At 42.5% G+C, this 27,023-nt stretch overlaps 2 protein-coding genes across 3 annotated transcripts; one reads left to right on the top strand and one right to left on the bottom strand.

Annotated features, from left to right (window-relative positions):
• The first annotated feature begins 931 nt into the window (after positions 1–931).
• LOC117240272 (proto-oncogene tyrosine-protein kinase ROS) lies at positions 932–26,984 on the top strand. Of its 2 annotated transcripts, none has more exons than XM_033506271.1 (20): positions 932–1,710; positions 9,069–9,128; positions 14,268–14,327; positions 14,473–14,563; positions 16,212–16,444; positions 16,546–16,785; positions 17,454–17,601; positions 17,686–18,182; positions 18,384–18,673; positions 18,748–19,104; positions 19,326–19,629; positions 19,719–20,042; positions 20,150–20,751; positions 20,921–21,559; positions 21,639–23,044; positions 23,132–23,551; positions 23,676–23,896; positions 23,984–24,454; positions 24,538–24,901; positions 25,686–26,984. In XM_033506271.1, the coding sequence occupies exons 1-20, from the start codon at positions 1,558–1,560 to the stop codon at positions 26,558–26,560; spliced, it is 7,755 nt and encodes a 2,584-aa protein (XP_033362162.1). In that variant the 5' UTR covers positions 932–1,557; the 3' UTR covers positions 26,561–26,984. The 2 variants fall into 2 exon arrangements, with proteins under 2 accessions (XP_033362162.1, XP_033362153.1); XM_033506262.1 differs by having other exon boundaries at positions 1,558–1,710; positions 23,673–23,896.
• Positions 14,573–15,835, bottom strand: LOC117240285 (cAMP-dependent protein kinase catalytic subunit 1-like). Its single transcript, XM_033506279.1, has one exon. It carries the CDS (start codon positions 15,755–15,757, stop codon positions 14,714–14,716), a length of 1,044 nt encoding a protein of 347 aa, XP_033362170.1. The 5' UTR covers positions 15,758–15,835; the 3' UTR covers positions 14,573–14,713.
• Positions 26,985–27,023: the final 39 nt, after the last annotated feature.

The following is a 27,023-nucleotide window of genomic DNA, read 5'->3' as shown; positions in this document are numbered from 1 at the left end:
GTTTGAATTCAATCCGATGTTTGCACGTTTAGCGCTCTATTCTCTCTTTGATCGATAAATGAAACTATTCTCTTTTATACTTTCTATGCGTCAAGGAATAATCCTTTAAAAGATGTTGCCGCATACGTGTGACGTTTAATTGTTCCTTAGTCCCGACATGATTCTAAAAGATATAATAAACATTATTACGCACAAATGTGTCACCTCTGAGTACACGAAATTCGTTCGTAATTAATTAATTACTTAATTTTGCCAAAATCCAAATCGAACAAAACTTTCTTTCCTTATAATTAAAGAGTTAAGTGGCTAGGACTAAAGCAACTCGAAGAGAGCGTTTCGTTTGCTGTTAAAACCGTACTAAACAAACTTTTTATTTGCTTTCGAAAAATTTTGAATCGTTCTATTACGTACGCTATCGCTAGCAAGATAACAAAGAAAGTCATACCACTTTTTCATCGTCGTGCTCACTTTTCCCTGTCTTGAATGGCAACGTGGACAGCCGGCAAAAAGCGGCACGTGCGAATATATGAATGAAAGTTTACGAGGATAGTAAGAACAGGTCAATCTGTCAATTGACCATTGGTCTGTCGGACCTGCTCGAACGAAGGTTCGGATCGTTTCTCCCTTCTGTTCGTCTTCAGACACTCGACAGGCATACCACAGTGGCCTCACGTGTACACGCTTCGCTCTACACGGTTCGGAGTATACCTACCACCACCGTACGGAATTGGTCAAGCAGAGTGCAACAGATAAGGGTGGCCATGGTGGGGGATAGTTGACTCTCTAGTGGCCATTCGGAGTCAGTTGCTCTTATGCTTGCCAGACATTAACAACAACCACGTCAGGCTCTTACAGTGAGGGCCTCGTGACTCAAAACGTCACAGGTGATTCGAAACAGCGTGGAATTCTACTTTATCACCGGGAAGCCTCTTGTTTTTGAATTCGTACACGAGAAGTGCCTGGACGATAATCCAATTTTTTACCAGCGGGAAAAGAAAACGATGGAAATCGTTCGGATTTTTAGTCGTTGACATTTGCATCGGTGGATATTTTCAGTGACAATTGTTAAACCGAACACGCAAATGTATATTGGTAGCTTTAAACATAGTGAATATACGATCGACATAGTAAAGGGTGTATTGGAACTACGATTTGTGTGCAATATTAGGGGCCTTGGAAGTTTTTCGTCAATTATCGATACAAACAATAATAAGAAGGACAGTGAAGGGTAATTTGAAGATTTGCAAGATCAGAGTGCTGGTGTGTGACACTTCATGGAAGAGATCGATTTGTACGTCGTCCGACTATTAGTGTGAAAAGTTGAGATTTCGCTCGAAGAACAGTAATCGTTGAAAGAACGTTGGGATTCCTCAAGTTCGAGGATCGATGTGGAAGAATGAGGAGGAAGGAGGCTTGATTCGTGTTTCGAAGCTTTTTCTAAGGTCGTGGAGGTCGTCCGGATCCAGAGAACAATGACGATCGACGGTTAAAGAAATTGCTACGAAAATTCCGTGGAGGGTGATCGAGGGTTCGTTTCACCGGGGGGTTGTTGATATTATGTTAGCAACGGGATTATGTGCATTTCTGAAGGTGTTGGCGATGGCGGGAAGCGTCTCGGCGCTTCTGCCAGAAGACTTCGAAGATCCAGCTGCTCCAGCCAACCTGCAAGAAGAATGTGCCTCGAAATGCCCGGATCTCGATTTAAATCAGGTCAGAATAAAACTATTCACGAATATCAATGCGTAGAATTTTCCAGTTACACATAAAAGTTGAATTCTCAAGGTCTGACGATTTCATACGCATAAATCGTAGTGACATCTTATCGAGAGTATTTCTCAACTCGTCGGCGAATTCGAAAGATATAAAAAGAGCGGAAATTCACATACTTTGGTACTTTCGAATCTCGACGAATCGTTCGCCGTTTATTTCGAACGCGTGACTCGTTGCATCGCAAACCTGGTAACCTTTCAGCCCGTTTAGAAAGGATGTTTCGTTGGATGGTTGAGAGTAAGAGGTACAAATGTACATATACGGCTTGAAAATGCATTCTAATTATGTGGTAAGGTTGTTTACGTGGCGTTTACATAATACTTTTACGTACTATTTACCTTGTGTGCACCGAGGATAATATAGCAGCAAGCCCGATAAAACGAAACTTACAGCGAGTAAATCAAAAAGATGGCATTATCTCTTCTCCCTCTTCTTTATCACATTCTCGGGATTACTCGTAATATTATGGCAAATTCTTATTATGAAAGTGGCAGTAGATAAGAACGACGAAGATCGTCGCGTGGCCGGTCGATCAGACGTAGCCAATGGAATTTTAAGAAGCGCTCCGACACGTAATCCGATCTCTAAATCGTCCGTAAAATGCAAATACCGTTTTTTTCCATTCTAGACTTTCATAGTTCGCGTGCACTGTACGCGTGCATGACCGTTTAAGCAATAAACAATCACAATCGCTGGGAAATTCTTCATGGCGCGTGATTCCATGCCGAAGAGGTCAATACAGTCGCAAAGTTCGTATCCGCGAAATGAAACGAGAAATCTATTCGTGATCGCTGCGTCAGCCCACTCGATAGCCTTTTCCGTAAGGGTACCGATTATTTTCATTCGTTGTTTCAATTTGTGACTCGCCTATCGTTCGTTTGTCATCACCTCGCGATTCCTTCATACATATATGTATACCTTTTTTTACATCGTCGAAATTTCCTTGATCCATATATATATATATGTATGTATATAGCAATCGTTGCTGGAAAAAATGATAGATATTACGTTTTTACGAAATAGCTAAAGCTGTAAAATTACAAAAAAAAAAAAAAAGACGATAAGGAAACTGGTCGATTCGTTGGAATCGCGAGAAGAGTTCTCGGAGCGAGGCAAGCGTAGCACAAAAATGGCTCCGCACGAAGGACGTATCAATTTAAGTCCACTCTCCATCCCGACTGTACCATTCATTAATTAACTTAACTACACGACGGCGCATCATCGCAGTCCATAAGCACGATCTCGAGGATGAAAGCCCAGTTGTAACAGATACAGAAGCTTCTAATCGTATTTTCTATATTTTCTATTCTTTTCCTCTACTGCTAAGCATAGTACCTTTGTTAAAACATCGATCGATATGTTCGTTAACCTGCGAGACACGCGTATAAATTCTTTACGGTTGCTCGAGTTTGACGATCCTTTGAGCTCGTGCGAAAGAAAGAACTCGGAAACGTGCTTTTTCTATCCGCTTTTTCTTCTCTGTAGCTCGTACAAAGAGCGACATTGAGGCGATTGAAAGGATGCATGAGGAGAGATAAACGGAACAAAAGGCGGTCTGGAGAAATGATTAAACCGATCCTTTCGTGGAGAGTTTAATTGATAATTGCTGGCAATTTCGTTCACGCCAATTGCCAAAGACACTGATTACCAACTTCTTACGACGAGTTTGTTCACACGGGCCACGGGAACCGTCCGCTTCGAGACTTGGAACGTTTCGCCTCGGCTTAATAGGATTCTCAGACTTTCATCCTGCCGTGAAAAGAGATCGGTTCGGTCGAGTCTGTGAATGCGACCCCGCTTGCGTTTGTCGATATCTCTCTCGTCAGACGTGGAAAGGTTTCTCGAAACGTTGCATTTCAATTATCCGGCGCCAGATAAAAGAAATCACGGCTGGGAAATCAACTTCTCGATCCCTTATCTTCCCTTCGTTCTGCTCTTGATTTTCCTTCTTTCTTTTTCTCTTTTTTCTCCTTTTTTCACGTCTTCACCAAGTCAAAGTTCGAAGGGCAACGCTCGAAGGGTAACGATAAGGTAGGGATAAGAGTCGTCGATCGAACGTGGAAGTTTTAGGTGAAAAAAATACGAGAATCTTAATAAAAATTCGTGTAGATTAACATCTGTGTTTATGATGCATCGCGTACGAATGGCGCTCGTGATATTTACTAAACACGAGTAGCAGTGAGGCTGCCTTATCGTATCTCGAGATGATGCTTAGAATGACCTTACTGGTTGCATAACAGCGACGGTTAGCTTTCTAAACTGCGACATGTCGTGATTTCGTCGTGGTCCATCAGCGCTCTGATCCAAATACATTTATACTTGATGGTTTTGGTATATCTTCTTTAGTATATCATCTTTCCTAGTATAGATACGATAATACATAAGTATACAACAACCTCCTCGTGTAAGTATCTCGATAATAAAACGACACAACGAGCCAGGTAAATTGGCGCAATTGCTACTTCACACGCCTAACTGTTTGCTCGATAGAAGCTGGAATTCCATAATTTCGTCTGGACGCTACTTTTTCAATTTTTCCTCCTTAATTGAAAAATAATTACTTAAACGGTGCTTGTAATGGATCTCCGCCCACGCGTTAACCTACATGCGATCTCATACTGCACGGAACGCGATTTAACCACGACGTAATTTCACGGATTCGTACAAGGATCGTGCAAGGATTCGAATCGAGCGCGCGATCTGACGAATTCCGATCTGTCGTCGGTACGAAACTACGTAGAATCCGCAGGATCGTTCCACGTGCAACATTATATGTGTAACCGTACACAATGAACTTCCTGCCAGCCACATCCTCTCACCTACAACGCGTGCCTCGTAACTTGCTAGGGGTTCACCTCCAAGTCTACCGATAATCGTGTGAAATTCCAAATCGTTCTACCGATCACTGGCTCGTGCTTTATGCTCGTTCGAGATTGTTTCGCTATGTTTTCTATGTTTACCGTGTTTATTAGTGGCTTTTATAAATTCTGTTATTTTTACGTCGTTGTTACTGTAACAAAACGCAAACATAACAAGATATAGCAAAAACACAGTGTTACGAAGTCGAAGTTCGATGATCAATGTTATGCGACGACTTTTCTTCGTGAAAAACAACCTTTATCTATCGAGGAAATATGCGTTAAGGTCGAGACTGCATCGGTCGAGGATTTATCGTAGGCGAAAGTTTATTGCGGTAAAAAATTTTACGGATAAACGTTCGGACGATGGATGAACTTAAGGAAAACCTGATAATTCAGAACGCCAGTGTCGTCGTTGGCTCGAAACGCCAGACTTCGTGTACGAAATATATTTACGAAGCTTGTACATAGGATCTTTCAATACTCTCGGTTAAAAGTTTTAACTTAAATTATTAAAGCGAAGTTATATTAAGAAATCTATGGCCAAGATCGAGGGATGATTTACGACTATCTCAGAGTTGAATGCGACGTTAAGCACGTACGCATACGGGCGAGTGGCCCACATCTATTGCGAGCATTCGGAGGAATATCGTTTTCGAACGACCAGGGATACCCTCGTGTCAGGGATTTTCTTTGACGATCGATAAGGGCAGTCGAAATCGTTGAAAATTTCGAATCGAAGGACTTTAACTCGTAGAATATTGTTACTTTTTTTGAGCAACGAAAATTTCTCGAGGAACGGTCCTGTTAAACTCTTCGGCTTCGAGCCGCAAACAAATCCTGAGAAACGGAGTTTCGGCGTCTTTATATGACGTCATATCAATTAAAAGGCATGCACGTTCCACACACACGTATACGTCGAGAGCGCACACTGGCTGGAAGATCATAACGGGTGGCAGCTGATGGCGAATGTTTTTAATTTGTCTCATGATCTCGAAAGTAATTAACGAAATTAAATGGCGACCGTGCGTCCGAGCGCCTAGACGTGTCTCTGACGAGTCACCACAACGTTCAAATTTTTGTAGCGACGACTCTTTTGTAGCTTAACGTGCAACTGGTACGGTGATCGTTTCATCACGTGGACAGAAATATTCAGAAATTCTGAATTTTACGTACATCGGTATTACAATTATTAAGATGTTCGTAAGTACACTGGATAACAGGACACTGGACAATGCGATTTTTTTGAGTTGATACAAAAATAAGAATTCCCAAAGTTTCATAGACCTTGTCTTATCAGTTGCGAGTTAGAAAATCTACTTTTCGTGCCAGACTTACGAATAAACTGTGTATTTTTCTGCGCACTTATATTTTTACAAACGCAAGAAAATGAAACTTAAGCACCCATTTAATATTACAACGAGATATTTCATATATTTTTAATTATTACGTGTGCAACCTTGCGCCTTTAGATTAAAATTCCCTATAAATGCGTGAGAATTCGCGATCTGCCGATAAGACATAGGAATCTGAAGAAATATCAATCGCTACGCTCGATAATATGAAGTGGAAACGGTTTTCCATGGTAAATAACCGCGGTGAAAAACGTTTCCTGCTTTCGATGGCTAACGAGCACAAAGTGAACCACGCGAGGTGATGCGTATCTTTTTAATTCGTCGAGTAACGCGAGAATAATTGACGTGGTTCGTGGACGAAGTGCAATGTTTGCGCGGTCAAACGTTGGAAACGCCGATTGCGTTGCTTTTCAAACGGACGCCGAAAGGGATGTAGAAAGGAGAGAGAGAGAGAGAGAGAAAGAGAAAGGCACACCGTTAAGGTGTTTGCCAAAGACAAACCTCAGACTTCAAAGGTAGATGTTCCATCCGAGTGGACACCGTCCGGTGTATATTCAACACCGTGCGACCGTAGCTTGTTCGTGACCGCACGAAAAAAAACCTGATACCCTTTGCCTTCGACTCGAAACACCCTGGGACGCTTTGAGCGTGTCAAAGCCCCGTGAGTTGTACTATTTCTAGATGTCTAAGATAGATCGCGATGCATTTTTCATCAGTTTGCCATAGATCCCACCTGATTATCGTTGAAAGTTTGCTGCAGCGTCTCATCTTCAAATTAAGAGATTAGTGAAATTAGTCAGGTGGAATTAAATGTTTTTTTTTTATTATTCGATACCAGACGAAGAGTAGAAAGATCGTTGCTTGCAGCTGTTGCAAATAATAAATTTTCGATAGCGTTATCAGAGAAGATTCACACGGCCTGAAATTTTACTCGTGATAACTTCAAAAGGAGAGTCTATGGAATCCTAGAACACGTTGTTTCTACGATAATTTGGAAAATACGCGAGATATCGTTCCATGAAGCAACGTCTGACTTAGTCCGTCTACGTGAATCGTGTCTGGTTTGCCTCTCTTATGAAAAGGAAAAATAAGTCACGAACATCGAACGTGGTAACGTTTACGTAATGCACGTAAGAGACGATTAATACAAGGTGGACGCGCAAGTACGGAGTTCGCGTTAAGACGATCACGTTCGACGAGGACCTTGAAAGGAAGATTTGATAAAAATCGTCTTGCCGCGGGAGTCTCGCGTGCATCGAACTGAAAACAAGACACGCGGTAGCCGGTCATTAGACCCAGTCATCAACGTCGAAGACCGTTGGAGGCGGGATGCAACAGTTGGCGAACGCTTTCAGGCGTGACGAAGATGTTGGACTTGGCTTAACGGAAGGACGTGCGGAAGGACGAGCAGGTATACATTAGACGATTACCTCAGATCAGATAAAATTGCTCTTTACCGGCTGATTTCCGTTCAGAGGATGACAAGACTCGTTGTACCTTTTAGTGGCAACAGGAAGTTGGGATAAAGGCGTCGCAATAAAAAGGAGTGATCGTTTAGAATCTCCTGACGCGATAATCGCTAACGATTGTTCGAATAATCGAAGAAGAAAATTATCTGTGAAAACTTGAGAAAAGTTCTGGAGGAAAAATCGAAAGCACGGATTTCGATCACCGAAAGGAATAATTGGCGCGAATATTCTAGCGAGGAGGAATGGTTACACGTCTCAAGGGTATTTACTCTCATACGGTGTTGTAGTCTAGGCGGGTTGATTAATCGGGTGCAAAGTTAAACGAGCATCGTGTCGAGGCAAGGAACGAACAACGAGATTCCTCGACAATGGAAAGAAGAGAGAGAAAGAAAAAAATTCATCGTAAAATTGATACATCCACGCCGAGAGGCGATAGTCGCGAAAACACTGCACCATCGCATCAGTCTGGCATTTCTTATCGAACGACTCGTCACTCTTCGCGCTTTTTGTTGCTCCGATGGGAAAACAGAGAACAACCGTTCACGGCTAATATTTCTTTACGTAAATCGGTAAGCGCCGATTCAAAAACCTTCTTCGTATATACATTTTCAGTCTACTGTTGCGAAGATATTTACCAGAAAAACGTAATTGTATACGAGGTGTACGTATATTTAAGTTTCCAATCCGGTCGCTGCAATAAGGACGTTCGATCGCAAATTTTTCGTTTGGTTTACTCGCAAAGAACGGTATCGTTCGAGGTGTTGTTCTCATTGGAAATTTCATGCACACGCCGATGTATGGCGAAAAAATTGCGATTCGAACGGCGGTAACGGTAGAGCCGCGTAGCGTGCAGGGGCCGTAGAAAATAAATTGAATCGCTTGCCAGCTTTAAAAGATAGTAAATTGTTTCATCCGGTTCAATTGACACCCCCGCTATACCTAGTCCGTCGCGAATGAATCGCCGAACGATCGTGCCAAGTCTCAGGTCTCTGCTACCGTTTCGGATAAGCGCGCTTGTTACACCTTTTGCACCTGTACGTTACGCGTTTCCGGTACACAGGTGCGCGTCCGGTTTTTAATGGAAACGAAGGCAAATCGTAAAAAAAAGAAAGCGAGGAAAGAAGGGTGTAACGTGCTCGTCGAATCTACTAGATCGAGGGTGGCGAACAATTCCAGCGCCGATAACAAGGGTGTGAAGCCAAGCGTGCCACTATGGGAATTTTTGAGAATCAACTAGTTTCTATGCGTACCTGGTCGACTGGACGATCGTATTTATTCAAATATATCGTGTATCACCTGCTTGTCCATGAATTTAAATCATCGCGATCTGTCGACAACTGCGAAATATTTTGCATATTACGTTAAGAGTCATTATGAGAATATTGTCCTCCTTAATTAGGGTGTCCCGTGTGACTTAAAATATTTGGCCATTAACTCGTAACAGCTCGTATAATACGATATCACGTAGAAAATAAAAAACACGCAGAATTAAAGACATATTTTAACGTACGTCTGTTGAGAAATGAAAAAAAAGAAAACGGCGAGTAAAATGTTTCAACTAAGGTTACCAACTTGCAACGGCAGCAGTTGATTGAACTTTCCTTTATTCGTTTCAGAATCGAACGGACGACTCGAGCTCGGAGGTGGGATGTGGCATACGATGCAAGATCGACCAGGTAAGCGAACGAATATATTTCCATCCTGCGTCAAACAGATTTATAAATCGGTCCAGTATTCAGGCTCGTAGTTCGATCGGAGAACAGTCCTAATTCGAACGATTCGTGAGAAGAAATTCGTATTTCCGTGACTCTTCTCCCGACTCTAATTCCTTTTAAATAGTTTTGCAACCTTAAGTCCGAACGATGATAATTCTCGCGTCGGTTGCGCCACAAATTTAAAGTTCGTCGGGGAGCATCGTCGAACGTTTATTAACATAGGCGAACATCGGAGACGAAAATAAAGGGACGCCGGTCCCCTGGCACAATGAAAGTACTTCCGCTGCCGTCCCCGGGGTGCCTGTTCACTGGCTGGCTAGTAAAGAGACGGTAAACGGCAAATAAAAACAAAGTCAGGTCCTTCGTCTCCCTTTCTCGTTCTCCTCTCTTCTGTAGGCTGTTGCTCCGCTATTCGGACGTTACCAGCGTAGCCAAAAGCAATGAATGGATGAACGTGTACACGTATTACGCGTACGAATGAAAGAATGGCCGGGCTCGTACGGCTTCGTGACTTTAAATTGGATCGCGTACAAGTGCGGCCTATGGCGGATGTCGCCAAATTGCCGTGTGACTCCGGATTCGCTCTCTCTGCTTGCTTGTCTCTTTCCGCTCCTCTGGGCCTCTCTGTCTCCCGTTTCACCCAGTTGCGGAAGCGCCAGCGGAGAAAGCCGCGAAAAACCGCCGCTACGATCATGCTCGTTAACGTTGGATCGTACTTTGCGTACGAGGTTCAGAGGACTAAGCGAGAGTCTAAGAAAGTTCTTGGAAAAAAGGAACGAATTAACCAGACTTGGAATTCAGAGAGGATCGTTAGCACGTTCCAAAGAGTACAAAGGGAAAACGAGGGACAAGGGACGAGACGGAGAAAGGATCCCCGCGGTGGCCGGAAGGATATCCAGCAACGCGTGTCTCCAGGGTAGGAAACGAGAACCGCAATTAATGCGACGAAAAGGACAAAAGGCTCAGCGATACACTTAATTATCGCGAGCCACCGAAAAAAGGATAAAGAGGAACGCTGTCATTAAGTTACGACCGCTTCTTCCAGTGCGCGCTCCTGTCACGAACACGATTTGTATTTACGTTCCGTCTATGGTACACGGTGATCAACCGCGTGCATTTTTTAAACAACTTTGTGACACGAGGTTGCGTGCTGGTTGAAAAGCCTCGAATACCACGGGCCGGTACGTGAATTGCGCTCGAAACGATTTCCTTCCTCGCCTCGTTTCACGGTTCGTACGTTCCAGTAACGCGCACGAATAACGGTTAGCTTGCGGCTGACACGATTCAAAAGGAAGATGCTCTACTTTTTGCTAAACGCAACCCTAATTGCTTTTCTCGGTTAATCCAGCTATTTTACCCGTCGCTCGTCGCTAAACTCTGTCTCGTTTTGCTGACGTCTGATCACCATTTTTCTCTCTTTTTTTTTTTTTTTAGTAATATCACAGAAAGGAATGGACGTGACGGATTACGGATATGAATTTTTACGATCGAACAAAATCGTGTAAGCCTGGCTCGGCTTTGGTGCTTCTTCCGGTAATTTCATGGTTCGATGGCGGTGAACCGATACCTCTGGAATTTCTTTTGTACCAAACGTTCTACCGTGTACATATGTACATATTATGAGGATATGTGCATAATGCGAAGAATATATATGCCATGCATTGGTCAGGACAATCAAGGAAACGTAATTACGAGTAGCTTTATCGCGTCAACCAATGAAACAGAAGTAAGCCTGTTACTCGTGCGACAGTGTAGTAAAAGTTGCCATTGAGATGATTAAAAAACGTATTAACGTACAGACACGAGTAACGGATATAGAGGTGAAGGTGAAACGGCAAACTATCCTCCAATTATGTCAAACGGCGTATAAAATATTCTGTGCGTGGTCATAAGTCTCGAGTGCATAAACGAGAGCAAAGTATACACGTAAAAGCTTGTCAAGCTTCTCGTTTAAAATGAATCTGGCACTCTGACTTTACCCATTCGAGTGTGTTTGTGTAAAGTGGCAGACCACCAGCATCGAGGTCTCCGTGACAAATTGCATCTACTTGACATTGGCTACCAGAAGTTATTGTATTTCATGCTTCCCACAAACTTCCTACGTCTTTCCTCGTATTTACTAATAAACAGTTGAAACCATCTAAGGTTCCTTGCGTCCGTTTTTGAGACCTGGAAAACGAACGAATCTACAGTCTAATTTGTGCGATCAGATATCATCCATTGGAGGCTTCGCATTTTTTTACGCCTTGTTGTTGTCGTGCGAGCACAGAGCGCAATCAGTGAACGATGGCTCAAACGAAACGAGGAGAGAACGGATAGATCCTCGTTCGTGGTAGGATGAAGATCTACGATCTACGGGGAGCCGAGTAGAGCGAGGGCCAGACTGGGGCGTAATGTGTGTTGAGGTTTTAATGAGGAAGTGAGAAATTAGCGGGCGCAGCGTCGAGCCGCTGTGCTTCGGTTGTTTTCCACTGTCTGATAGTTTTGTCAACCCCTATTTACGGCACAGCCACGAAACCGAGAAGATCACGATCGTTTAACGCGGCGAGTCGAATTTGAGCGTGGCCAGTCGAATAGAATCGGAGGACGAGTGGAATAGAATCGGGGAACGAGTCGAAGGAACGTTGATGTTTCGTGCGAACTAATTGAAAAAGGGGGATCGTAGCCGATATGGGCTGGAAGTGATAGAACGTCACGAGAAATATGATTAATTAAGACGTTAAAAATTATCGTCGTCTAAGGTCGTTAGAGTGGTCGCTTTGACTATCGTGCATTGCCAAGATAAACGCTCGTTCGACGCATCTTGCGCGCGCCTTCTATTTCTTCTTTTTCTACGTCTTATTTTCCTTTCTCTTTGGTTCAAACTGATAAAAACGACAGTCGTATTTTTAACTCGAAAGTTTCTCCAAATAATTCCCTCGAAACGAACGATGCGTTCCGTATCTGACACATCGATTCACCCTGAATGCGGACGATGGACGTTTTATCGCGCGATCTCGCTGCGATCGCGCCACTCTCTTTGTTTTCCTGTTAAGAAGAACAAAGACGGACGTGTGATCGCAGCGGGATCGCGCGACAAAGTATCGCTCGTCTGCATTCAGGGTTCTTTGCGACGATCGTTGTAAGAAATCGCACGAGTGTCGCGCTTACTTGCAACTCGTCAAAGTCATGAAACCGCCACCAAATGTTTATTAATAACTTATCTATCTAGCGTCGGAGGTCCCTTTCCTTCTAGAATTTTTAAACTATTTGACCTTTGTGATATCCTCTAATATGTATTTATTCTATACGTATTCGTATAGAATAATTTATTCAGCAGACACGTGAACGAGATTTAATTTTCTAAATTTTTACTGTTACTGGTCTTTTTAAACTCTCGCAGATTAAGCTGACAGAAGTTAAAGTACCAAACTACGCAAGAGTCAAAGTAATATCCGATGCTATTTTTTAATTAGAATTTCCCAAGATGCACGAGTGATAAATAAAAAAAAAAAGAATACAGCGTTCTTTCTACTAAAAAGCAAGTACGTAATACAAGACGAATTTACGTCGAAGCTTGAAGCTTATGATAACGCAGGTGCACCGCTAATTTCGTCGAATTAAGTCTTTCCATGGCGAGCTTATCATTCTAAAATGTCGAGAGGGGTATCATTTATGTGCGGCGCCTCTCCAACGCGGCCGAGTGTCGATCAGCCTGACAATTGGTAAATGGCTCTCTTGTATCTCGGGATACGATGTTGAAATAACGATTTTACTAGGCGCAGCTGTCCACGAACGTTGCAACTACCGTAACAACCATCATTCGAACCAGCCTCTCGTTTTTCATCGAGGACGAGATTAAACGTCAATTATCGCCTGTTATCTGGCGAAATTAGAAATTGGAACAGGAAACGCGGCTGGTATACACAGAACCGACATACCGGAGGACGATACTCGAAGGAAGGAAAAACGAGTTACAGACGACGACGACGAAAGCTTCCAGTCTAGACGTAACTATTACAAACTTGTTCTTCCTCGAGTCCTTGAGGTCATCGAGCGCGCTGTATCTCGTATATTTACGTTTCGTCGAAGCACGAATTATTTCAAGATGTGCTCGAAGAAATATTTCAAGATATTTCTCGTTCTCGGTTCGTTCGTTCGACCAACGATTCACGATACTCGACGCTTTCTCGGACAACCAAAAATAACTCTCTTTCGGACAATCAAAGATTTTTGATATCTCTTGGGACGCTAAAAAAATTTTTAACGTTTTTTCGGATGACCATCGATCCCATCGGAATTCAACGACGAGACGACTTGATTTATTATTGAGTAAGATCGTAACAGGACGGGTTAATAACCAAGTCAAAGCAATAACGCAATTTTCTGAACGATAACATTGCTGATCTTATGACATGTTTATCGGTAAAAGAAAAAAAGACTAGACCGTATCAGGCGCCTCAGCGAACAAGTTCCGTACAATTGCGAACGATCACGATCTCCATGGTAAACAAACACATGCGCGCGTGTTCGTAGTTCTCGTACGTTCTCTTCCTTGTCCACTTCTTCTTACTTCGACTGGCTTGTCGCCGACAAATACCCACATCCTCTCGCGCAGAAAGTTAATGCGTTAAACTTCGGTTCGCAAATCCATGCTCGGCACGAACCGACCGGGCCCGTCTTATGAACGTGGGCGTTACTTGAGGCACGTGCCTCGTACTTACGTTCATCTTTCGAATACAGCTCCAGTTACTTCAATGCCAAAATGACGCAGCGTGCCACGTTTCTTTACCGCCACTGATCGTCTCGATTCGATCGTTCCGCCGTTCGAAGAATCGAATCGAGGTACCGATTAAGGACAAACGAGCGCGTGTTGTCTACTTCGATTTGCATAAACACGCTGCACACGCTCCACTACCGATAATAAGACGAAACTGTTGTATATACGAATACTTGATAAATTCGTGTCTTTACCATGAACTTGTAAACATGTACCGTAAGCCTGTAAACTCGTTCGACCGTAATATATTTTGTACAATTAGAAACGGGATAGTATACAATCGGACACGTAACGAACATCATGTAACGTAGTATCACGCGTATATTTTCCGTCTGTTTCAGTGCACAAAAGGCTGCGGAGCGTGGCAACGAGCACTCGACACGAGCTGTCAAGCCGTCTGCGTCAGTACATATTAAGACATTATTACTTCTAATTTTAACGTTAAATGTCGTTTTTCTTTTTCCTTTTTTTTTTTTTTTTTTTTGTTTGTCATTACACGGAGCGTAACATTTTACCAAATCTAACGTCAGCTGTATCGTTTTGTAGAATGGAACGCAAGAATTGCTACCACCCAAAGAATTGTACTGTGTCCTGGGTTGTCACGACGCGCTGAACCGTTACTTTCAACAACTAAAAGGTAATATGCACTTCGCTGACGACGAAGTTGACGCGACGAACGCTGTTTCAAGTTGTTTCGCGTAACGAGCCTCCGCTGTAGCGTACAGTTCTCTGTATCTCCAAAGATACGCTTCGCTGTTAAATCAACGGTATTCCGTAATCGGTTCGATTAAAAGTTGGCGAATTCCTTGGCGTAACGATCCATCGTGGCTATTTTCAGCGACTCTTCCGCGTACAAATCGAAATTGCTGGTGTCTTCCGGCGCCGAGCATTCCGGTATGAAACTAGGCTGTATCTTCTGATGATATATCTGATTCCAATCGGTCGATTGAAACCACCTGTGTCCTTTTATATCCATAGATCCACCTTTCAGATTTCCGTATCTCCTAGTCAGATCCACTTGCAGTATGTTTTTCAATATATCCCTCAGCTCTCCGCCAAAATGATGAGCGAACTTGTACTTACCAGAGACGATCTTCTCGTATATTTTCATCGGGTCTCGCGAATAAAACGGCGGATATCCAGCGTTCATTTCGTAGATCAAAACACCGAAGCTCCACCAATCCACGGATTTACCGTATCCTTTCGATAAGATTACTTCTGGTGCGAGATATTCAGGCGTACCGCACAAAGTCCACGTTCTACCGTCGATCATCTTACAGAAGCCAAAGTCTGTCACTCGGATGTAGCCGGTGTTTTGAATTAAAATGTTCTCCGGCTTCAAGTCTCTGTAAACGAGGCTGCAGTGATGAAGATATTCCAGCGCGAGAGCAACTTGCGCGGCGTAGAATCGCGCCAGAGATTCGTCGAACTTCCCCATTCGTCTTAAATGCGTGAACATTTCGCCACCGTTGATAAACGGTAACACCATGTATACGTAGGAATTGTCTTTGAAACAGTACTCCATATAGACGACAAAGGGGAACCTCACGCACTGTAGTATCCTTTTCTCGTTGTACGTATGCTCGACTTGCTTCATCTTCACGATTTTTGCTTTCTCTAAGATCTTCATGGCGTAGTACGTGGACGTTGGTTTATATTTCACGAGTATGACACGGCCGAAAGCGCCGGTACCCACGGTCCGAAATTGATCGAAATCTTCTAGTTTGACATTGTCGGTTTTGTTAATCTTCCATCTTTCCAAGAAAGCTGTCTTCAGTTCGTCCAGTATCTTTTTGTACTCTGTGAAAGCTCGTTGCCGTTCCGGATTCATCGCGTAAGCTACGGTGCGCTTCGGAATTAAAATATTCGCAGATCTCCGTATACGAAAACGTTCTGACAGATAAATAATGGCGGTTATGGCAGTTCCGCTATATGATTGACGTTCGCGAGCGGAGGAGACCCTTTGCAACGTTGCCTTCGCGATCGACTTTTGTCGATTTTTCACGCGATTCTCGTAACTAGACCGCGGATATTTATTGCGCAGATTATATTTCTACGAATACAATTACGAAGATGGAAATCGGCTAGAACAACGTTTTAACTATTATGTATTGCACGGAGTACCGTGTTTGTAATGTTTTCTATATTTTTACGTATCGCGCGCAACCTGTACATCTTTTACTTTCAAATTTCCCACAAACGTATCAAGATCGGCGGTCTACTCATAACCAAATATATCTTCTACTCCGTAACGCGTATTGATACCTATCGATGTTCGTTATCAGCGGAAATAGGTATTCCATCGGCGCCAGCTTTGGTAGCGGACTCGCTAACCGCAACTTCCCTACGACTCGAATGGAAAGGAATAGACATCGAAAGACGCGGCGGAGGCATATCGTACTTAGTGCAATGGAGGTACGAGGAACTGGCTGAGACCTGGCAATATTGTAGAAATCAATCGTGGGGAGAGGACGATCAGATTTTAGTCGAAAATCTGCAACCTTACACGAAATATAGGGTACGTTTTTAAATTTAATTATATTTATTTAAATGTCGCGGGTTGTCGTCGTTGTTTCCTTTCGTAAATGTTATATCATCACTTGGCCATTTTAATTGCAGTTTCGCGTAGCGTTACTGTTAAAATCGTCTCAACACAATCCGGAGCCTATCGTTTCCGCTCCGAGCGTCGTGATACGAACGTTGGCTGCCGGTTTACCAACCTCAGCACCGGTAATTGTAAGAGCGGTAGCGGTAGACAGCTGCCGCGCCTCTGTGTCTTGGGAACCGGGCCCTTTCCCGAATGGGCCACTTTTGTCTTATGTCCTGCGTCTGCAAGGGGCTGATCACTCCCAGCTTAAGGTATACGCCACGCCAGAACTTCAATAACGTTCCATACAATTAGTTTCTTTCCTTGCAATTAGTTTCTTCGATACAGTTATCTTCATTTTCGCGAAACGTATCGTTCTACGCGAATACGTTTCCAAACCCTCGACTGTTCTGTCTAAGCTATCGTCGCTATTTACCGGCATTCGTCGACACGACGTTCGTCGATGTAAAGCCGATTGCGCTTTTCCTATTCTCTCTAACTTTAGTAGTAAACACCACTGTGCGAGTAAATAGCAACTGGTTCTGCAAGACTGCCTACCTTTTCCCACAAATAGTATACATATATTTATACGTACATGGACAGGTAAAAATTGCGAAGCAAATAATATGCTCGGGACAAATGCACGGCTTCTTTGATCGTTAAGATCGTTAGAAAAACGCTGGCACGATTAACGCTGATTAGATAAACGAGCTTTCAAAAATTTACGTCCGCGAGTTTAAGCGACGCATGCTTGACCTATCGGTTCGTTCGTCTTTGATCCCGCTAACATCAGCTTCTTAGCTTGTAAGAACCAGATCTCACGAAATACGTTTCTGGCATGGCGTTTCTTTCCTATTCGCATAACGATTATCCAGCGAGGGTTCGAAAGGGATAGATACTCTAACAGTCCAGTTACATACGTTTTACGATTAACCTACAGGATATACCAGCCTCCGAAAACACGGACCACTACATGTTCCAAAATCTCGAGCCTAATAAGAATTATTCCATTAGCGTGACCATGAGGAACGGGGTTGGAGAGGGACCACCTGCGGTAACTTGCGTCATGACCACTCCAGAACCGGCTGGTACGTATCAGTACCAGATGGAAATTAAAATTTCAGCAAGTTTTTCAAACGATGCGAACATTAACGAGATTCGTGACGTTACAGTGAAAGACACGCAACAACCTATTTTAATTCTCGGAGGTCAGCACGTGGTTATGAAACAAGACGCGGACATGTTGGACGATCCTAGCGTGGTTTACGAAAATACGAGCACGATTCGAGGAGTGGCGATTCACGTGGCTTCCGCTCGGCTCTTCATTTCCGATTCATTAGGATACGTGTACAGAACGTCCATCACGAAACGAACGAAACCAACGGTGATACTCAGCCCGAGCCAGGCGAACTTTAAACCTCTGAGTTTATCGGTCGATTGGCTGAACCTTCACTTGTACATTCTGGGCGAGGTGAAACACGCGACAACGGTTTGGCAGATTGCTAGATGCAATCTGGACGGAAGAGGTTTGACAGTGGCCGTGGCTGGCTTCTTGACGCGACCCACGCACATCGAGGTAGACCCGTACAATGGTTACTTATTCTGGGTCACTAGGGGCGGTTTGTACCGATTGGATCTGGCTGACATAAGCAACGGAGTGAAGCACGAGGTACGTTTCGTATGTAAGACGCGTGAAAGGCTGGCTAAGATATCGCTGGTCTACATCAAACTGTAAAATATAATAGCAGAAAATATACCACGGAATAATCGCATCGCGTTTCAACAGTTTTGAACTCGGACATTTTACGGACCAAAAGCTTACGCCAAAAACTTAAATTCATCCTCGATAACCTTGCACGGATTTTTACAGGTTCAGCCATATTTAATTCTAGAAGACGCTAATTTAGGAGCGTTCACCGTCGATCACACCAACTTCCGTCTTCTCGTTCCCCATCACATCCAAAATACTGTAATATCTGTCTCTCTGGATGGTCGTGAAGTTATAAATCTTCGCGCCAACACGCAGCAACCAAGATTCAAGAACGTGGTCTCGTTAGCCATGGCGAACGGCTTGTTTTATTGGACGAACGGGGAAGAGGTATTGATAGAGGGATATCACTCGGGACAAAACAGATATTTTCACAATGCTTACCCCGATAGGTGAGAATGTTGCTTCCTATTCAACCAGGCTGGAGATCTATGCGCAGATGCTTCGATAAAAGCGTTCTTTTCAGGTCGAACGGTTCGTTTGTCAGTGTCAATGTACTTATGGACGCGAGCCAACCAGTTCCTGTCCCCGTGAATCCTCCTACGGGCGTGCAAGCTGTCCTTGGTGTGGAGAGGGCGAAAGTTTCTTGGCAGGCGCCTCATTTATTGGGCGGCCAGGGCAAAGGAGCCTGGCAAAATTGGTCTTACGAATTGGAGATCAAAGACGAATCTACCGGAGAGACGATACATCAGAAGGATATCGCTGGATCGTCTCATACCGTGCACAATCTTCGAGAGAAATCAGAGTACTCGATTAAGGCGGCGGCTTACACGAGCGCTGGCAGAGGTCCCTGGTCAACCGAGTTCAGGGGTCGAACCTTGAGGTAAATCACGATTAGATGTACTTACAGGAAATCTCGATAGGTGCAAAAATCCATTTACGTATTTGTGAAAAATCAAAAAGTATAAAAATGCGGAATACGTAAAATAATAAATTCGACAGTCTTTATAAATATTCGTAGTCTAATTACGAGTCTAATCGTCGATCGTTTCAAGAGGAATATCTCTGAGAATTAATTTGTACGACGTTTGATCGACCTTCTAGGGACGGATCACACGCATCCATTTTGTGGTCCGCAAACGAGGGTCTCCTAAGAAGCGACGTAACCGGAGAGAATATCGATACTTTGATCTATAAAGCGGGCTTGAAGGAGACAGAGGTTGATTATCACATCGTTGATGTCAGCTGGTACAAGGATATTCTGTACATCGTAGGAAACAATTCTGCGTTGTATCGGTACAATATTACGAGCCATCAAAAAACGAAGATGAATATCCACTCTGTCGGGAGCGTCGCTGTCGATTGGATATCGAAAAAATTGTACTGGGCTAATCCAAAGCAACAAATTGTAAATAAATGTTTCTTATACGTTCGATCGATTCTATTTACTTAAACATTTATTTCATTCTATGCTTTTCCCCTGCATTTTCTCTACAGATAACAAGAGCAAATTTGAATGGATCTCATCAAGAGCCCATGTCGATTCTGGCCATCGTTAAAGAATTAATGATCGATTCTTTGGAAGCGTACCTGTATTGGTCAACAGGCCACGCCGTTGAAGTGGCTCGTTTAAACGGACAAGACAGAAGATACTATCATTCGGATGAAATATTTAACGGGAAACAAGTGATGGGGTTAACGCTGGACACAGAGAACAGATACGTTTATTGGATTGTCCGAAGCTACGAAAGTGGATCTATCGTTTATCGAGCGCCAACGTCCGAAAGAATTTCGATGAGTCACAAAATCGTGCCTGAGAAGGTTTCTATCGTCGTTTAATTTTCTTATTTTGCAAAAAGAAAGAACATATCGTTGTCGTTGATAGTAGCAATAGAATCATTAATTCCGTTTCTCGATATGTTTTGAAGGTCTCAGCACTGCAGTATCCAAACATGCAAGGCCCTTTATGCTACTTCTCGGAGCATCTTCTGTGGCTTCAAGACGACCGGAACGCGGTGATAGGCGATCTGTCTGGCCAAAACACGGCCATAATAAACGGTATCAGCTTGTCAGGCCTTCACATGGTGGCCGTCATGGATCCAGCGCTTCATCAATATCCAAAGAATCTTACATCAGAAACCGTAGCTGTATTACCAAACGCCGTAAACTATAGCAGTATTAGAGTAGAAGGCAGCTGGAGGAACTTTAACATATCCTGGGACCCGGTGGAGAATATCAATTATGGAACTGTCTTCTACGAAGTGAAATTCGCGGATTATATCAATACCAATTCGAATCCGGAGATAACGACGGAAACCTCGATGCCTTATAACAATTCCGAACAGATTTTGCCTTATTCGGTCCTGGAGGTGACTGTGAAAGCCTTCACGTATTGGGAAACGGCACACCATACAAGGAAGATACTGAGGTCGCCACAAAGCGTCCCCAGTCAGCCAACGAATCCTAGAGCGTTTATAGAGTTTCGTAAAGAACCACTGAGCGAAAATGTCGACATATTTGCGATATTCAGGTGAATATCATAAGAAAGAAATTCGCTGCTATCTTTTACTACACTTTTACTTATCGAGCGGAGACCGAATCGTTGTTGTCACCGGCGTCGAATATTTTATTTTATAACGATAAAAGCTTTTTACCCCTATGCGATCATTGAGTTTATTTAAAAAATAAAATCGTTACAGGTGGGATCAACCCGAGTTCACAAATGGTCTGATCACCGGATACACGGTTCAGTGTTGGTTTAAGGAGAACAACGTCGAGATGCAAATCTGCGATCAATCGCTTATTCCATCCACGTTGTTAGAGCACACCGTTCAAGACCTGTTGCCAAACACGACGTATTACTTCCAAGTTCGAGCTCATACGGAAATTGGCGCTGGACCGTACACCGACGTGATCAGCGTTTCGACGATTTACGAAAATCCGATACCGCAATTGCTGGTCGCCACGATGGACGCGGTTCGAATATCCGATTTGGATCAGGAAATGAACTATACCGTTACTCGGCACATCGCGGTTGAAGTGACGTATCTGGCCGCGGAAAGCAAAATTTACTGGATCAACGAAATGCAGGAGTTGGTAACGTCGGACTTGGATGGGGCAAACGCTACTAAAATATTGACGTTGAACAACAGTGCATTTAGTATAACTGTCGATTGGGTGGCGAGACATCTTTACTGGTCCGAATCCAGCTATCGAGAAAACGGTGGATGTATCATGAAGTTAGATTTGACCATGTGGCAAGCTGGAATTCTTAAATACGAAAACATCGTTACGACGAGCAGACGTATCGTGAATCTTGATATATTACCATCTACCGGGTACCTATCTATTTTTACGCAATCCTTCTTCGTACATATATTTCAAATTTATTTTATAATCTGATTTAATTTCTTGCAGATCGTTGTATTGGATAGAACAAACTAAGAAAGACGGTGGAGTAATAATGCGGTCGAATTTAAGCGGCGGTGATATTCAACCGTTCTTCGATCATATAGACGATTGTTCCTGTCCTTACAGGCCGTCCGTGATTCCTGTGATGACGATCGATAGCACCGATTATCAAAAACCAGTCATGTACTGGATTTCTTTGGAAGGTCACCTAAACAGCGCCGATATCGACGGATGTAAGTGCAATCTGATAGTAAGCGCAGGTTTCAACAAAGGATTACCAGCAAGATCGTTGACCGTCGACAAGATGAACATTTATTGGTCCAACATTCCGGAAGATCAAATTTATTTTGTAAATAAAAAATATCCCGATGACGAGGAGATCAAACACTTTTATTTACCATCTGTACGAAGCATCAAAGCCCTTGGGAAGTCTCTGCAAACCTATCCGATCACCGACTGTTTGATTCCTCGTCAAGACTCCTACAACGTGGAAGAAGCGAGAAAAACAGCAAGTAGCATCACTGTGAGACTTCCCGAGCCGATTCCTCGATTTGGCTGCGAAGGATACAGCTTACCTACGACGCTATACACGATATACGTGTCTCAATGTCTAGAAAATGATCCAAACATGTGCGAGGACAGCGACAGAACAAAGTTGCAGACTTACGAGAAGGAATACGAAATAAAGGATTTGAAGCCTTTCACGAAATATAGACTGAAACTGGCTTTGAGTAATTATTACGCTGATTCGGAGTCGATGAGTTTAGAGTTTGATTCTGGTGTCGTGTTACGAACCGAAGCTGGCGCTCCTACAGCTCCGGAGAACGTAACCGTGGAAGCTCTGACACCAACTTTGGCTATCGTCTACTGGATGCCACCGAAGATATTAAATGCCGCAGCTGTACGATACGAGGTACATTGGAGATTGGTTCGATTAATAAACGGAGCACGACAAAAGGGAGAACAATTTATAAAAGGCACCGAACGCACAACCGATGGAAGATTCTTCACCATGTTGGAACCATGGCTACCCGATCAGGAGTATCTAGTGTTCGTTCGCGCTTATCCTGCCCACGTTAACGATGTATACAGCGAAAGTCCCGGTCAAGTAGTCAAGATGTATCCAGAACCTAATAATTTGACGTTAACCGGGGTTAGCGTGAATAGCTTGAACGTATCCTGGGTGCCAACAGTCGATTTGATGGTCAAATACACGTTGGAATACAAAGATGTTGCTGTAGAAAATTGGCAAGAGGCGAATGACTTTACGATGGAAAACGATAAAGTGACGTATTTCATCAAAAAATTACAACCACGAACTTTGTACAAATTTCATCTGCTTCTGAGATATCCAAATTACAAGAAAGATTTCGTGTGGCCAACAGATGGGAGGTTCACGTTTCAAACGTTAGGTAACGAATTCCTTCTGTTCTTTATAGAATTATTAAAATTGTTTCTTAGAATTATCCACGTATTGTTTTGTGTTATTCGGGAAACAGGTGATGTACCGAGTGCTCCAGGTATGCCAACGGTAACCACACTCCGTAACTCTGTGTACCAATTGAATTGGGAACCAGCGCAAGCTCATGGCTCGCAGATCACGTTGTACCGTGTCGAAGGGATGAAGATCAATGAAATTAACGAGCAAATAGACTCCGCCGGGAACGCGAGCTGGAAGTTGTATTACAATGGGACGGACAATTATTGGATAATCACGGGAGACATGGACGACAAGTATCGGTTTCGTATTCAAGCTAGAAACGCGTACGGTTTCGGTAGTTGGAGCAGATCCAGCCCGATCATTGATTTAACTGAAGCCACCGGTGGAATATTAGCAGATCAACGACAAATTGGTTTAGTGTTGGGACTTTTCGTCACTGTTATCACTTTTATCATTTGCTTCTGTTATTTCCGTTGCCGTAAGTGTATGATGATTATAAATAAAGTGTATTTTTTTTAATGGTTAAAGTAATCCCTGTTTGAATAAGTACACTTCGAGTGCAGTTAACAGGAGTATAAAGAATAAGTTTTGTAATTCAGCAGTGTACCGGCAATGCAAAGACGATAAAACGGCGGTTTTACCTCCGTTAGTGAGCGACGTCGAGTTAGCGACGCTTCGGGAGATACCACGCGGAAATTTCGTTCAATCGAACGCGTTGTACGCGTCTACCTTGCAGAACGATCCGGACGATTCCACGCTTCCTAAAATCAGAAGGGAACAGATTACCTTAGCGAAGTTTTTGGGTAGCGGAGCCTTTGGTGAAGTAAGCGACATATAAATAACAAATATTCAAAAACTGTCATTGTAATTACGAGATTATGTCGTTATCGCGTGCATACAAATTTTTCAGGTATTTCAAGGGAATGCGAAGGATTTGGAAAGACCAGGAGTTACGCCAGTTGCGATCAAAACGTTGCGAAAGGGTGCCTCGGCCCAGGAAAAGACAGAGTTCATTCAAGAAGCTAGACTCATGAGTCATTTTCGACATAAACACGTGTTAAGACTTTTGGGAGTCTGTTTAGATACCGACCCACCGTTATTGGTGTTGGAACTGATGGAAGCTGGAGATTTACTGAGTTATTTAAGGGCGAGTCGATCTTTGCAACCATCGGATCCACACGCGTTACGTCTGCAAGATTTGCTCGCTATGTGCGAGGATGTGGCAAGGGGATGCCGTTATTTGGAGGAGCTCCATTTTGTACATAGAGATCTCGCGTGTAGAAATTGTTTGGTATCTGCCAGAGATCGAGAGAACCGTGTCGTTAAGATCGGTGACTTTGGACTGGCCAGAGATATATATAAGAACGATTATTATAGAAAAGTAAATATCTTCCTAATTCTAATATAATAACAATTTACGATCTTGATATAAAGTAGAAACAAATATTCAACTTTTTGTTACAGGAGGGAGAAGGATTACTTCCTGTTCGATGGATGGCACCTGAATCGTTAGTGGACGGTGTATTCACTTCACAGAGTGATGTCTGGGCATTTGGTGTATTAATGTGGGAAATCACGTCCTTGGGACAACAACCGTATCCTGCCAGAACAAATATCGAAGTATTACACCATGTACGCGCAGGTGGAAGGTTGCCCAAATCTCTAAATTGTCCACCTGCTTTACATCAGCTCATGTTGCGTTGTTGGAGCGTTGCCGATGCTAGACCGAGCTTTAAAGTTTGCCTTGAAAATATAGTTAGTCTTCGAAGTACCATAGAGGATGCACAACTGAACCCGGTTCATGCTGGTCATTATTTAGCTAGAAGAGGTATGTTTCAATCATACGGATATTAACATTTGCATTATGTAAATCTCTGGCATGGAACGTAAATATACATTTTTTTCAAATATATCAATTATCGATTATTAATTGTCAGCAAACACGTATTAGCTTATTAGGATGATTGTTATAGTTCAATACTAATATTTTTTATCTCATTCTCCAATATTTCAATTCACAAAATGAATTTACTACGTAAAACGAAATATTTCTAAAATATACGTACATAGCTTGGGGAATGACGTAAAAAAATTTGCATACAAATTTTCGTTCATTTATGACTAAAACCCTCTCTGTTGCTTATTTATACAATCATATATCTACATAATTTTCATAGCCATCTCGTAAAATTCAATTTCTAAACTTGTAAGCTAATAGCTGCTTCAACAACTAATAGGATTAACATTAATTTATTTTCACATGTTACAACAACAAGCGTATTTGTTTCGAAAAGTGATCATACTCGATAATTGCGATTCAAATCATCAAGATGCGATGTCATAAAAGTGTTAAATATATAAATTTAACAATTTGCTTGAATACATATTTATCATTGCATGGCTCATGCTTGCAGGCGTCTCTAACATGGCTTACTTTGCTGACGAGAACCAAAATCATAATAATTCAGGTAGGTTCTCTTTGTAAAGATCATCTATATATGTTGCTTTTTCGACCAGTCTTCCTTTTCTTCTTATACAAATTCAAACTCATAATACAACTATTGAATAAGGCTGAATGTAATATAATGTTGATTTTGTGTTGATTTTCACAGGGAATTCTTGGAAATCCAGCAGCTCAGAAGGCAGCCGAGATATGCAACCGTTCCTTCAGAATTCCCATAATGCGACACTTACATCACAATCGAATGAAATACCGAAATATTTAGAATTGTTAGCGGATAACGAAGATATCATGCCAAGGGAAAATTCAACAAACGGATACGAAGTGCCTCGGTCGATTCATATCTCCGATCAAAATGTAGCCAATATGAATAAATCTAGTACAAACGTAGATGTAAAGAGCAATTTGCATTCTGATGCGCCACAAGAACATAAAGATGCTTCGAATGATGCGAAAGAACAACCAGAAAGAAAGTGTGACAAGAGATCGTCGATATCTAGTTTGAATTTACCAGAACGTAAAAGAGCATCGATCACGAGCATGACTGAAAAATGTAACACTTTAGATAGTTCGAAATTAACTAATCCTACTATTAAAGCGATTTTAAAAAGAGATTCCTTCACATCATTGACTGATCAGCGGAAAAATAAAAGGAACGTAACCGAACGACGAGGATCGGAATTAAGTTTAGAAGGTAGAAGTTCTAGTTCTTTAAGCTCGAATATTAGTTTAGCGCCACCTACTCGACCTAGTTCATCGTTAATTAGTTCACAAAATGTTCTTCCATTAAAGAACGGCGTTATCGGAGGAACCGGCGAGTCAAACGATAATAACGTTACGAAGAACGCATTGCCAAAAATTCAAAGGACTCATTCCAATTTGCAAAATGGTAAAGCTAACATACCTTTGGTGATAAATAGTGCATTGTTGAACTTATTGAGACAGACTCCAGTTGTCGAGGATAGTAACAATATAGTCACATACACGAACATAAATACGGATGCTGTTAGAGTAAACGGGTCGTGAAGTTTTCATTAAAGATGTGATGGATTAAGTGATTTGATGGGTCGTGTTTCTAAAACAGAATCATAATTTCAATAATAACTCCGTACCGAAACTGGAAATGCGTGTATAGTTCCATAGCTTTAAACTGCCATATTAACGTATGTACATATTTAAGTTTTAGTATCTGAAATTTATTTTACATGAACTGTGGCAGAAAGATTTCATTTGATAATGATATTAATTTTAGTTGACTATCGGACTTGTTGCTTAGTATCTTAGAATCGAGAATAGTTAGAGAGAATTATGTGGTGATTAATCTGCGTTAGTTTTATATTTGTCATTACAACTAATGTATTTATTTAATGACACGGAAGTATGAGTAAATTTTCACCATTCATTGTACAAATTTCATATTAGCGGTAATATAAAGTATAGTATGAAAACTGATATTCATATTACTTTTAAGGACTTGTTAAGTTTTACA

Source organism: Bombus vosnesenskii, unplaced genomic scaffold (assembly GCF_011952255.1).
Source record: "Bombus vosnesenskii isolate JDL3184/JDL3185 unplaced genomic scaffold, Bvos_JDL3184-5_v1.1 scf7180000013264, whole genome shotgun sequence".
In the NCBI taxonomy this organism is placed as follows: Eukaryota; Metazoa; Arthropoda; class Insecta; order Hymenoptera; family Apidae; genus Bombus; species Bombus vosnesenskii.
The sequence above is the reverse complement of the archived record's forward strand: the minus strand, read 5'-3'. Positions and strand labels throughout refer to the sequence as shown.